The 12,916-nt window shown below is 42.5% G+C and overlaps 1 protein-coding gene across 1 annotated transcript; it reads right to left on the reverse strand.

The window, feature by feature from the left end:
* Positions 1-1,142: 1,142 nt before the first annotated feature.
* On the reverse strand, positions 1,143-8,497 carry C27H6orf62 (chromosome 27 C6orf62 homolog). Its single transcript, XM_049830495.1, has 5 exons — positions 6,197-8,497; positions 4,035-4,211; positions 3,337-3,459; positions 2,353-2,487; positions 1,143-1,792 (listed from the first exon to the last, which is right to left on the reverse strand). The coding sequence occupies exons 1-5, from the start codon at positions 6,323-6,325 to the stop codon at positions 1,667-1,669; spliced, it is 690 nt and encodes a 229-aa protein (XP_049686452.1). The 5' UTR covers positions 6,326-8,497; the 3' UTR covers positions 1,143-1,666.
* Positions 8,498-12,916: the final 4,419 nt, after the last annotated feature.

The following is a 12,916-nucleotide window of genomic DNA, read 5'->3' on the forward strand; positions in this document are numbered from 1 at the left end:
TCAAAACTCATGAAACTTGAGCGTTCAAGACCCTACAAAATGTCTCTCAGGCTTCACGTGGACACTTGGTATTATGTCTTACAGGCCATTTGAAGGAGCACTTAAAGCTAGGAAATTTTAAGTACTATTAGCAGGTATGGTGGTTAGTAAATACTCTAGAATAAAGTCTTGGCATTCTGTAGAGCAGCATTTTCAACATATTTCTTTGTAACTTAAGGCATTTACTAATGTGAAGTTGCAGCTTTTGGGTGGTGTTTTTCTAAGGAGCTCCAGTTTAACCTGTAGGATGACCAAAGAACTAAAAATATCCATGCACCAATACACTAGTATGCTAGTAATTCAATTATTTCCAACAGCTACTTTTCAGAACATACTGCCCACATACAGAACACCACCTTTGCTAATCTTAATACCATTTTACAGCCTGTACATTTTCAGTGTTTGCAATGGGTGACACTGCCAAGATGCAAGACACTGCTAAAATTCAATTCATAGGATTTCCATAAATAAAACCAGTCATCTTTCACCTAATTTTATTTAAGTTCCAATTTTTTCCAATTCCAAACAAAAGCTAAATACAAGTTTTTAACAGGTAAGCACTAGTTTTATCCAAAGGGAGCAGGCTTATGCAGTTTTACTCCAGTAAAGTACTCAACCCTTAAGCAGAGCCTTCTTTGTCATCAAAACTATACAGTAGTCTTCCTTTTATCATTGCACAATCTTAAAATGTTCTGTCAGAACCAACTTTTGACACTCCAAACACTATTTTACATTGTTTTATAATGTCTATTCCAAAAGAAAAAACCTCAACGGGTTTTCCATAAGAAATGTTTTAGAAACCAGTATGTCCTGCACAGTTCACCTGCAAGTTTACAAGTCTCAACTCTCAAGAAAAAATAATCCTCTACCAACATTGTTTCTGCAGCTATTATTTTACTTTATTTTTAGCTGCTTTAGCAACTTCAGACTCCAGGTCTGTCTCATCTGTATAAACGCATCCAACTCAAAAAGAATACTTTCATACAGTTATACAGCAACTTGGGGAAAGAGATCCAAAACAAAAGTGCCAGTAAACTTAGACATGGCCCAGCAAAATAAAAGAGGCAAAAAATGCCTACACATTAAATGAGATGCCTTTTTTTAAAGAAAGCTTTCCCGCATTTACTTCCTATTGTAATAGCCACTTTTCTGTTCATTAAAATGAATGATAGTGCTCTTTGATACAATCATTAACAGCAAAGCATAAGGCTTTTATACCCGTTACATTCACTTCTCACCCTCCAAATAATGATGGTTAACATTATAGATGTCAGGGGGCATGACCAGCACGAATGGGAACACCACCACAAATGATCACTTTGTGCTTTCGGATACATTTGTTTCAGTGTACAGTCCCTTCATTTCACATTTTAGTAAGATGCTGATGCAGTGCAGAAGCGTGCAGAGCATCCTCTCTTTCACAAGGTCCATGCAGAAAACATCTAAAAAAAATTGTAAAGTTCTGAGATACAAATGATAAAAAAAATCCAGGATGATCAAGTTTCACAATGTATAGTGTTCTGAACATGAGTCCATTTTCTTCTAAATTCTGAAAGAATAAAGTGGTGAGGAAAGTGAAAATCCACTGCTGCATTCTGTGATCTTCCCCATTTTGCTGGCCAGTACCTTACTCTGGCATGTAAGGACGGAGGTGATCCTCTATGGTACCAACCGTCCAGTGAGTGAGCTGCTCCTGTGGCAGGTACAGGCAGATGCTGCATAACTTGAAGATTGTAGCTTTGTTTTTTGGAGTCTAGAGGCAAAGAAAACCCAAAGAAAAACTATTAAACATGAAATGAAAGTTAACTCAAGACTAACAGGCAGACCCCCAGCAGATCCAGCCCAATTATTAGCTTGCTGCTGGTTGTGGAACCACAGGCATTTAAAGCCCACTGTTTCATCTGCATAAACTCAAAAGCCCAAACTCAAAATTAGACTGTGACCTGTAATGCCCAAAATATTTTCACTACTCTGTTCATTCTTCACTTGAATAATTTCTGTTATATCACCCACATTAAGCCAATGTTTTAATTCTTCCAAAGCACCATTAAGTCTACTTTAGAACTTACTTAATTTTCAATACAAGAACATTAAATTCATTCTACGTGAACACATCTGTGGCCCATAGCTAGTTTTTGCATGTATGAATCCTATTTATAGCGTAAGGTTCCTCTGAAACTGCTGAAATGCAAGCATGAATGCATGATCAATTTTTCTACTTCAGTATTTTGCAGTAAAACCACTGATGTTCCTAAGAAAAAGTATTTTATCACTAAAAGACACTTGTTAAGGAGAGGGACAAAATGAACTTACCTGCAAGTGCTGTCTGTCAATGAAGAGAAACACTGACTGGTTAGGGTTGTTGACAACAATTCCAGTCTTGTCCTTTCGGCTCAGAACATGCAGAAACTGTTTTTCATAGTCACCGTGATGAAATTCAAACTTGGCCTGCATTGTGTAAGGGAAGGGAATAAAATATTTATTAAGCTAAAACTCACATTTAACAATTAATCTTCTTCAATCTGGGGCTTTACCATGACTTTTGTTTCTTTCCTTTTCTCATCTATGAAAAGCAGAAAATTGGGGACCACAGCAACACCACCACACTTGAGTCTTGGCACTATTTAAAGCATTACCTAGTTTCATTCTGCCAACATTGACGTTAAGTCATTGCAACAATGGATTAACAATTCAAAGGTACAACTTTAACTGCATGTATAAAACCAGATTTAGCTTGTTGTGGCAAAACATCCCTGTGCATCAACAATACTGCACATTTCTTCCAACAGCTTCCCATTATTGCAGAATCAGCACAGAAAATACACGTAACATTGTGAACTGCTAAAGCTGGCTACTGAAAAAAAAACGTTTGAAGTTTATTTCAAGGTAAAATTATTATGAAACAATTCCATCTCAGACCCTCTTTCATCTAACAAAATACAGCAACTTAGGAAACTCGCAGACCCTTAATGACACCATCCTATTTAGACAAAGATTCAACTGTACTAAAAGCCACATCTAATCCACTTGTACAAACAAGTATTTATTCATACATGTCATTTGCAAAGGTCCTTCAGACGGTTAAATTTTGGAAGTGCTAATATAACAGTGCATAAGGATAGGAACCAGAATTTGGCATTCAAAACACTGACTACTTGATAAAAAAAAACAGACAGCATACTTTAACATCCACAGAAGTCACATACATTATCAACTTACTGGTTAAGAAGAGACAGTACTTACCTTCCCCTCCAGGTGTAAGTTACTTACTGAAGTTATAAAAACAAAAACAAATACCTGAACAGGCCTAAAGGGTTCATCAGATCCCTTCCACCGAGAAAACAGGAGACAGACTATCTTCTCAATATCGTTACGAGGCCAAAGAATGAAGTCCATCTCCTGAGTACAGCCGATCACGTCCTGTAAGTAGTAAAGTTCTGTACTTATATTCCCTCCATTCTAGTCAAAGATACAGATAAGCAACTTAATCTATACAGGCACATCAATTAAAGGTGGTACTTATTACCATGTTTGTGTAATTTTCCATTTGTATTACTTGTAGCACAACTAAAGTCTTCCTTGCCTTCCACTGAGCTTTAGTATCAGAATCCAGTTAATATAAATTCCAACTTTAAGAAAACATTAGCAAAGACTATCTTCCAATATTCAGAGCAAACCCACTTAAGTTGTACAGCAAGTTATTACAAGAATTAACACATGCCTACTAAAGGACAAGGATGGCAAGAAGATATAATTCCCAAGGCATATTTGAGTGAGACAGATGAAAGGTCAAGCTTGAGCACTACATATTTAAACAGAATTTCAGAACAGAACACATAGGCTGTTAACCCTTCAAACTAGATCCCATAAACACATGCCTGGAGAACCCTCATGCAGCACAGGAGAAAAAAAAAGCAAGATTAGCCTTAAGATTCACACGGACAAGCACAAGTGTTGAAAAACTAGAATTCAGCAAGTGTCAAGAGGAACTTTACCCTGCGCATAGACTGGTAGCGGGGTGCATGAAGCTGTACTACATCCTTCTGCAGAAGCTCTAAGGAACTTTCCAAAGAATAGCTGGAATCCCGCACACCTTTCAGGATATTTTCTTCATAATTATTGGTCATGACTGGTATCACTTCAGACACTTCAAAAAGCGCTGACTTCTTCTTCTAAAAAAAAAGCACAGGTTACATCAAGATTACAATCCCTTCTAGGCAATTATAGGTAACAGTTTATTTCAGAGTTTATGATTTTCTCTTAGCATTCATATATAAAGTGCACATCAAAAGTTAGGACTTTGACACAAACCACACTAAAATTTACATGTAACATTTTATAAATTAAACAGAATCAGTCCAACAACTTTTTATAAGAAGTTGAAGATGGTTTTGTAGTCTCCAAAGATACAAATTTACATGCCAATCTTGCAAACATTAAGGCTGTATCCAAACATTAACAGAACTGCCCTTTTATAACATAGCTTATTTGACGTTGGGCTGACCAAGAGCCCTCTGCAAGCTTCTCTTTGCAAATCAAGTAACACACTCCCCATACCCATTTCCCCAGCCCTGGCCTTTGCAATACTTTAAAGTTGGCCTTCTATAAAAAGTGAAGTCTTTCAATGCCACACTTGGTAGCAGTGTGTGATCAAGATCCAATCTGAAGTTAGCTAGAAGTCATAACCTCCTCAAAGAAGGACTATTTTAACCTGCTAAATAACCTTTATGCTGACTACAAATATTTCAGTATCTGTCAAACAAGGCCAAAACATTATGGGGAATTTGGAAGAGTTTTTGCTGTATGTAAAATCACTTAAAGTTCTATGTCTCCTTCTAACAGCTTTCTTACAGCTCATGAGAAGTCTTGACCTATTTAAGAACTACGTAACAGGCAAAGCATATTTTATCAAATAATCCTTCACACCCCCAGCCAGAACACACATAACAGGCAACTATTTGCTGACCAAGCTAGGCTGAGCTGAACTACTACTTTAAGCAAACTGGTACTGGATGGACATCTCCAGTTCACTGCGATAAGCAAATTTTACAGGATTTAAAACAGGCATTTGCCAACAAATTTCTACAAAGCAACCAGAAAGTAGTATGAATGCTCCAACTAAAACTATTAAAGTCATATCATCTAAGAAAATCTAATTGTTACCACTGACTAAACATTCGTATTTCTCTTTATGACTATGAGACAGTACCAAGAAATTACATCCCACTACATCCATCTCTGTTTGCACTAGAACTGATGAACAAAAGCAAACTGAACTTGGGAATTTCACGGAAACTTTTCAATTAAGAGTTCAAAGAAGAGAGTCTTCATTAAAACACACATAGCTATTACAGCAAATGCAAAAACTATACATTTGAGGGGATTAAAGAATGTCAGTGCTTATCTACAGGCATTTCACACATTATGTACCCTGTTGCCACTTGCTTCTATTTTCACTTGTTCATCATTTGTTCAGCTCATTCACTCACTATAAGCACCTACTTCTCCTCATCTTCTGTGGACAGAAACTCTCCTACAATTCTGGGTCTAATTAGCTTTAGAAATACCACCCTGGCCCAGACAAGCAGCATCCAGCAGCAGGCGAGGCAGCCAAGCAAATGAAGACTTCCTCTTTTCCCTCCCCACTCCCTTTCAAAATGGTAGCAGCAGTTTCACATATGCCTGCGTGCTTGGGCCATTTCAGTATTGCATTTTACAACTCCTCCCTTCAACTGCCAGGTCTTCCCTTCTGCTTTAACTAGATAAACGCAGTAACTTTAGCAATCGCTCCAGCCAGGTCTCCCTTTCCAACTCCACTGTTCACAGCCAACAATTATGCAATTCAGACCCCAATTAGGCTTAATGAGTTACAGTAACTTCGAAGAATATTTACCCAATGCATAAGTTACCAAGTAATCATTTAATGAGGCACTAGCACCCTCTGCATTACAAAACTACAAACATACAAAAAGCCAAAATTGCAAACATGAACTAAGTAAATTTTATAGCAATTAGCCATTTAAAAATGTTAGAAAGTCAATGGAATTTATTAAAGATAAACCATAGGATGCAATCAGGCAGCAAGACTTTGCACAGCATAGTCGACGTGCATTGCAACAGACAACACAGTAAGAGAGAAATATTAAAACCAAGTTACCTTGTCTTTGAACACAAAGGCAATGTACATCTTGAAGTCAAACTGGTCAGCTAAAGATTCTTTTTTCTTTCTAAGCTGAGCACGAAGTCTGTTCAGAGCTTGTTTCTTCCGGGAGTTTGGGTCCCCCATTTTGTAATACAGGTGGTACTAAAGCCTTTGGAAACTGTTGCTAAACTATGGGCACCTTTTCGTAAGACTCAAGTACAACAGAAACAAGTCGTTTTATTCCTGCTAATACGACTGAATAGATAAAACACTAATGTAACCCAAAACCGCACCTCAGGCAATATTTTACGAGAATGTCATATTGGAGGGGTCAAGAAACAAAGTAAGTAGTTGTCCAGCCATGGCTGGACAAGAGGTTTTACAATAAACCAAGAAAAAAACCCCTAAGAATTTTGAAGACAAAAATTTGAACAGTTTAGCCGCAGGAATAAGTGGGTAAGAATGAGGAAAAAACCCAAAAAACAAATCTTATCACAATTTATGTGTACAATAAAAAGCAACTGGCACAAGCCCAATCCATGGGGGGGGGGGGGGGGGGGGGGGGGGGTACTTTTGCTCTGCTTACAAAAAAAAATGAAGCTGAAATTACAAATTGCGTTTTACCCCAGCCAGATTCATGACTCTACTGATTATTATTCCCAGCTTTCCACTATTGCTATGTTGCCCGTCTTTTTTTTTTTTCTTTAGAATTATTACACTTGGTGGAGAGCAGAGAAAAGGGTGCAAAGGAGGAGTGCGCATCCTGGGAGGTATGACATTTCTCTGCCAACAACAACAAAATCAACTACAGACAACACAGTGCTGGTTTGCAGGGGAGCAAAGAGAAAAAACAGCGGAGTCATTTCTAACTTCATCCTGCTCATCATCAGGCACATCATTGCCCTGAGGCTACTGCTGCCAAAGAGAAGAGGGATCATGATGGCCATAGACGAGGGGCGGGCAGGGGTTCAAGGGACAGTATTATCTCACCTAGAGACTAAAACCCAAATCAGTGCCCCAAACCCGGGCTCCTTACCAGTGGGAGAGCCCTACATCCCCCAACACCTCACACACTCCCTGGGCTGCTGATCCCCCGGGGATCCTTCTCTCTCTGCTGCTGCTGTGCTCCACAGCGAGCACAGTTACCCGAGGCTGTGCATGGCCAATGCTTTTCGCTTCTCCTTAGGCCTCTCTCTACACAAGACGGCAGAGGCTGCAGCGGGCAGCCTATGCCCAGGGCAGCGGGACACCCACAGTAGCACGGCGTCTCCCCTCTCACTTCATGGTCACGACTTGGAAAACATGGAGAGTTTTGCTCCTGCTTTTCTCGCAAAACAGGTTTCCGGTGTCAAAATTTTTGCGAGGTTTCTTTTTTTAATTGCAAGTCTAGGTTGCAATTTTAAACCTCTAAAACACCCTCCCCCCCAAAAAGCAAATCCCTGGTTATCAGGTTATTTTCTTCCTCTCTCCAGACATTTTCCCCCCCAGGTGTTTGATTAGTCGGGGTTAAAAGTTTTTAGGTTAGCAAATTCGTCAGACCAGGTTAAGAAGAGGGGAAAAAGTATTCCCCCTCCTCTCTTGACAAAAAGAAAAAAAGAAAGGAAAAGGGGAAAAAAAAGAAAAAAGAAAAAAAAAAAAACAAAAAAAGGAACCCCTCCCAAAACTTCCCCCCCCACTTAAGCAAGAGACTGAGAGACTCAGGCAAGAGACCGAGACCGTGGCCCGCTCGCTACCCGCAGCCGGCGGGCGCAGGAGGAGCAGTGGAGGCGGCGGCGCTGCTAGCAGCACGGAGAGGAGCCATGTCAAGATAAAGCCACGAAGCCGCGGAGCCCCCCCATCCCTGCTGCAGTGGACACGGTGACCGGGCCGCCCGCTCTGCCGCTGCTCAGCCCCAACCTGGTCCCCATAGTCTAGCTCAGCGCCCCGGTGCCGGGGAGTGGGGAAATGGTGGCGGAGAGAGGAAGAGGAGAAGGAGGAAGAGGCGACGGCGGTGGCAGCAGCGGAAGGAGGAGGAGACGGCGGCGGGTCCCTGCGCTAGTGGCTCCTACGGAGGGCGGCGGGCATAGAGATCCCGGAGCGGCGGCGGCGGAGGACGGGGACGGCCGAGAGAAGGACGAAAAGGCTGAGGCGAGCCTCTCTTCGCCCAGGCGGTCCCGGGACGTCCTCGAAGGCGACGGCAGGAGCGAGCGGCAGCGCCTCGGTCTGCGCCTGTGCCTCGGCACGGGAGGGAGTGAGCGCGGAGCAGAGCTGCGCAGCGAGGACCCACCACTCAAAATGGCAGCGCCTGAGTCACACAGGCACCGCCCTGCCCGCACTGCGCAGGCGCGCTCTGGCAGGCGCGTACCAACGGCAAGAGCCCCACCCCCGGGGGGGGGGGCACAGAACGTTGTGCTCCAGGCAGTAAGGCTCAGCGGTAGCCTCGCTAGCCACAGACACTCCTGTTCGGGAGAGACGGAGGGGAGAGTACGACGGCGGCAGAGCATCTCCGAGCTGTCCCCACATCAAGAATCCGGGTCGCACTTCCCTGTTCCTTCCTCCCCCCCCACCCCACTGTCACGCCTCGTTCCACCGCCCCACGTGATGCCAAGTGGGGCCGTGGCCCGCCGGACAAGGACCCGGATGGGGTTGCTCAACGCAGTTCTCGGCGGAGGGGGGGGGGAACGGGGGCAGGGCAGGAAGACACAACGGGAGGAAGGGGACGCCGCCCCCCCCTGCGCTCCCCTCCCTGAGGTGGTATCTGCCTGGAGCACACCCACCCCACCCCCCCCCCTCCCCGGTTCCCTTCGTACATGAAGGGAATATTTAAACTTTTTTCAACCTTAAGCATCGTGATGTTATCGGTAAATACAGCTTTTAAGTCCTGTAGTGGTGCGTTTTGTTTAATTTCGTTCGTTGGGGTTGGTGTTCGGCCCATCGTACATACGTGAAGTAAACTGTAAATTAAAAAAAAATAAAAATCTAACATTTACTAAAAGGTTACGTGGTGTCTCCGGTACTGATATTGCAACAGAAACCAGGGCCTAGCCCGTGTAGGACAATCCATGTTCCTCCGCGGTGGTCGTAATGCTTCTGAGGAGGCTGCCTAATTTTTATAAATAAGTAATGGCTATTGCAGAGACGCAGACCCAATCCTTGGAGAAAAGTAAGCATTTTTATTTCTATACTACAAGAAAAGGCTTATGCCTCCCTCCTTTCACCTTCCCTGTGACGCAGACGACTTTGACCTCGGAAGGCCGGAGGTGAGGTGGGAGAACCGCCATCTTCAGGCGTTCCATGGCGCCCACCCCTCGTGTCTGCCCTCAGGCGTCCCAGGGAAAGCCTCGCTATCCAGAATTACCCAGGCTGGACGCGCTTCCAAAACGCCCGGCAGCTGCGCCAGAGCTAAGGGGACGACGGTGACTCGCTGAGGCAGAGGCAGGCCGCCGAGGTGGACAAAGGCGTCTCTCCCACCTTCCCTCTGGAAGCTGGCGCCTGTGAGTCACCAGAACAGCAACGATATTAAAAAAGATTACAAGCGGACGACAAGCGCGGGCACCGTCTATCTCATCTGGTTGTCTTTCTAAGCCCACGCAGCGTGGCCATGGCACTCTCCAATAAACTCCGGTAGATTTCAGTCTTTTTTTCCCTTGGTCTCTGCTCTTACTTGTCTCTGCTGGTTTCCCTTGTTCTCTCCTGACCTTCATATTAGCTATCTCCCTTTAGCACACTTTCACACACTTTCCCTTGGACGCCTTGTCGACTTTCCTCCTGCCTGTCCTCTGTCGCAGCCCTTAGACTTCATTGTCTTCACCCGGCATCAGTCAGGCCCTCGGATGCAAACGCTCTATCTTGCTTTCCCTGTCACAGGCGTTACCCAGAACGCTCCCCTGTTGTTTGAACAGGAACAGAGCAGAAACGAGTAATTTTTACCCACTTACAGACTGCTGTTTGTTCCTAATGGCAACGCCTATTGAAAATAACCCTTTATTTGGAGGTAAAAAGCAAGGCATCTAAACAGGGGTATTACGTTAGCTCTGCACTGCTGGGCCTGTTTCAAAATGCCAACACTCTTTAACTGTAATATCAGCCTGCCCTTAACAAGAGCTGTGTTTAGCTACCCGCTTTTTCAGTCAGAGCACTTTTGTTTGCCGTGCTGCCCTGTACGGAATTTTGTGCCGCAGTCTGAAATTCCCGTCTTGTGCCTGCTGCTATTTTAAGCCATGACTCACACTTGCCCTGTGACCCTCTTTGTGCCGGCACAGCAGCACTGCTTGACGTGGGGATCGCCCCGGCACAGAAGGCTCTCCGAGGGAACTGGCACCTTGCTTGCTTGCGGAGGAGAAAGGAAGGAGTTTTCTTCCAGCCCAGTAACTCCAGCTGCCCTCTCGAGTGCAGGGATGCAGCCACAGCTACTGCCCCTTGTCACAAGGGAGTAGGCAGGTGCCAAGCCCCAGGTTGAGGAATGCATCCAAAAAATTTTGTCAAATGTAGTGCTGGCCAAGGACAGTTTTTCTTCTGGAGGACTTTCTAGAAGAGCTATGAGGAGAGGAATATATATGCTTAGAGGAGATAGATATATATATATATACCTAGAGGAAACAGGGATTGGGTACAGAGTATTACATGTTAAGCAGCCACCAGCTGTCTTCTGGAAGCTCAGGCTGCTCAAATCCTTTCACAACATTTCAGAAGGGGATGGGAAACTGAAATCACACCAGATTCCCTGTGTATAGGTTGCTGCTCCTCCTTATATAGGCAACTACCTCCCTTACCAAACTCAGGGAAGGGTTTTTTCTTTTCTCTTATGGGCTAGCAAAGAGATCCTGATGATATTTATGCAAATGAGTACATCAACCAACCAAAGTATGTTAATTATACATATAGGTGCAGAAATTTCTGCACTGTTAAAGCCATGAGTAAGAGCTGAGTCTTGTCCTACTTTTATACAGTTGTGCTTCTTTTCCTCCATTGTGCACAATGATAAAGCTCATGTAGTAGAAAAATACCAGCATCTTAGTGAAAATATATATTATTAAGTAACATTTCTCACTGAATGGAGAGTTAAGACTTAGCAAAATAAATATTTATATGCTATTGAGCCATAATTCTCTTGACCAGATAATTGTATATTATTGTTATGCTTTTTACTGGTTATGCAATGTTGTACCGTTTATAAGAGAGGCTTGTGTGCCTGAAAGCTGGTGTGTGTTTTGCCATTATAACACTTGGTCTAATGACACACTGCCTCTCTTCAAATCTAGTTCAAAATGATATAAACTTTATTACTAAGAAGAGAGAAATGTGCGTGGTATACATAACAAACCCGACAAGTAGATTGTGGCAATATATGCAAAATATGAAATAGTTTTTTATTTAGGCTTCAGTCCCATTAGCACAGCAAAAATAGTGTTTCTTGTGCATGTTAAATCCAGGCTGAGCAAAGCAGTCAGTAGGGTGGGTCAGCTTCTGCTTGGTTAACTTTGGTGTCCTTTAGTCTTTCTGCCACTCAAAGTGAGGAGGAATTTGTACGTTACGCACATCCCAAGGGACTTCGGTCTCTGCAGCCACGGGGTGGGGTGGAGGATTAGGTAGGAAAGACCTTGTCACAAAAATATATTCCTTGGGAAAGAAAGTGTTTGAGTAATGTAGTTTTGAGAAGCACTGCAAGTTTGGAATGCCTGGTTGCTTGTGTATTTTTTCCTTTTCTGCTCTGAAAAACTTGGATTTTCTATTCACCATTTTATTGTTTCCTTGCCATTTTCAGTGAAATTAAGCACCGTAGTTTTTTGCACATTTCAGTTGCATAATAAGTTGCGGTTTTTTCTGTAAATTAAAAAGGATTGATAACTCTATAGAAACACCTTGTTGGGCTTTTTTTCCAAAATTTATGGGATTTCAGAATTTAACTCATGTTTTCAGAATTAACTATTTACTCATAAGCATATGGGCAAGATTGTACTCTAATGCCTCTGCTCTTAATTTCCAGCTTAATAATTAGTTACTTAAAACTTAATAATTTCTAGATAATAATAAGTTTTTAACAGATTGCATCAAATTGCTATATATGTTATAGTTAGGAAGAGATGAAATGGATTCTGTTATCTTTGTGTTTATACTTTCCACGCATACTGTACTGGCTGTGTATGTTAGAGTTGTACCAGCCCTGAAGCTACTCGCTTCAAAAACAGAACTGTGATTAATTCAGTGCCAAATGTTTATGCATCAGACAAAAATAAATCAATATTCTTTCTAAATTCGAACAAAACAAATTAGGTGGCAATTTAAACTCTTTCATATACTGCAGAATATACTGTGATTCACTCTTTCCTGGCTTTAGAGAAAACATTCGTCCCTAAGACATAACAGGAATGCTTTTGTGTAGAGAAATGGCAACGTTTAATGCATAAAACATTCCTCATATCATGCTGTGGGCAAATGTATATCCACTGCACAGCTATTACTACAATATTAAGCTTCATTCATCACTTCTCTATGTCCTGCCTTCTAGTTGTAGGGTTGTGGTCATAAAACAGGCCATATGTTCTTGGGCACGTGAGATATTGATCCTAAACTTTGGCTGAACTATACCTACTATCTTGCTGGGTTTGTTCCATCTTAATGTGTGTGTATCTATACATATATATACTTAAATACACTTGATTATGTGTGTTCTCATTTTCTGCTTGTCCAGTTTGTGCTTTCCTCACTCGTTTAGGAATGCTGAGTATGTGCAGTTATGATGTCAAAAGTAACTAA

The sequence above is a fragment of the Accipiter gentilis genome, chromosome 27 (assembly GCF_929443795.1).
Source record: "Accipiter gentilis chromosome 27, bAccGen1.1, whole genome shotgun sequence".
NCBI classification, from domain to species: Eukaryota; Metazoa; Chordata; class Aves; order Accipitriformes; family Accipitridae; genus Astur; species Astur gentilis.

What these genes read in the sequence shown, in the direction of transcription:
- C27H6orf62 (XM_049830495.1), bottom strand. Translation starts at nt 6,325, where the DNA reads ATGGGGGACCCAAACTCCCGGAAGAAACAAGCTCTGAACAGACTTCGT. An exon ending in GCTACCAGTCTATGCGCAGG is followed by an intron (nt 3,460 to 4,034) that starts GTAAAGTTCCTC and finishes TACTACTTACAG; the next exon opens with GACGTGATCGGCTGTACTCA. An exon ending in AACCCTTTAGGCCTGTTCAG is followed by an intron (nt 2,488 to 3,336) that starts GTATTTGTTTTT and finishes TACACAATGCAG; the next exon opens with GCCAAGTTTGAATTTCATCA.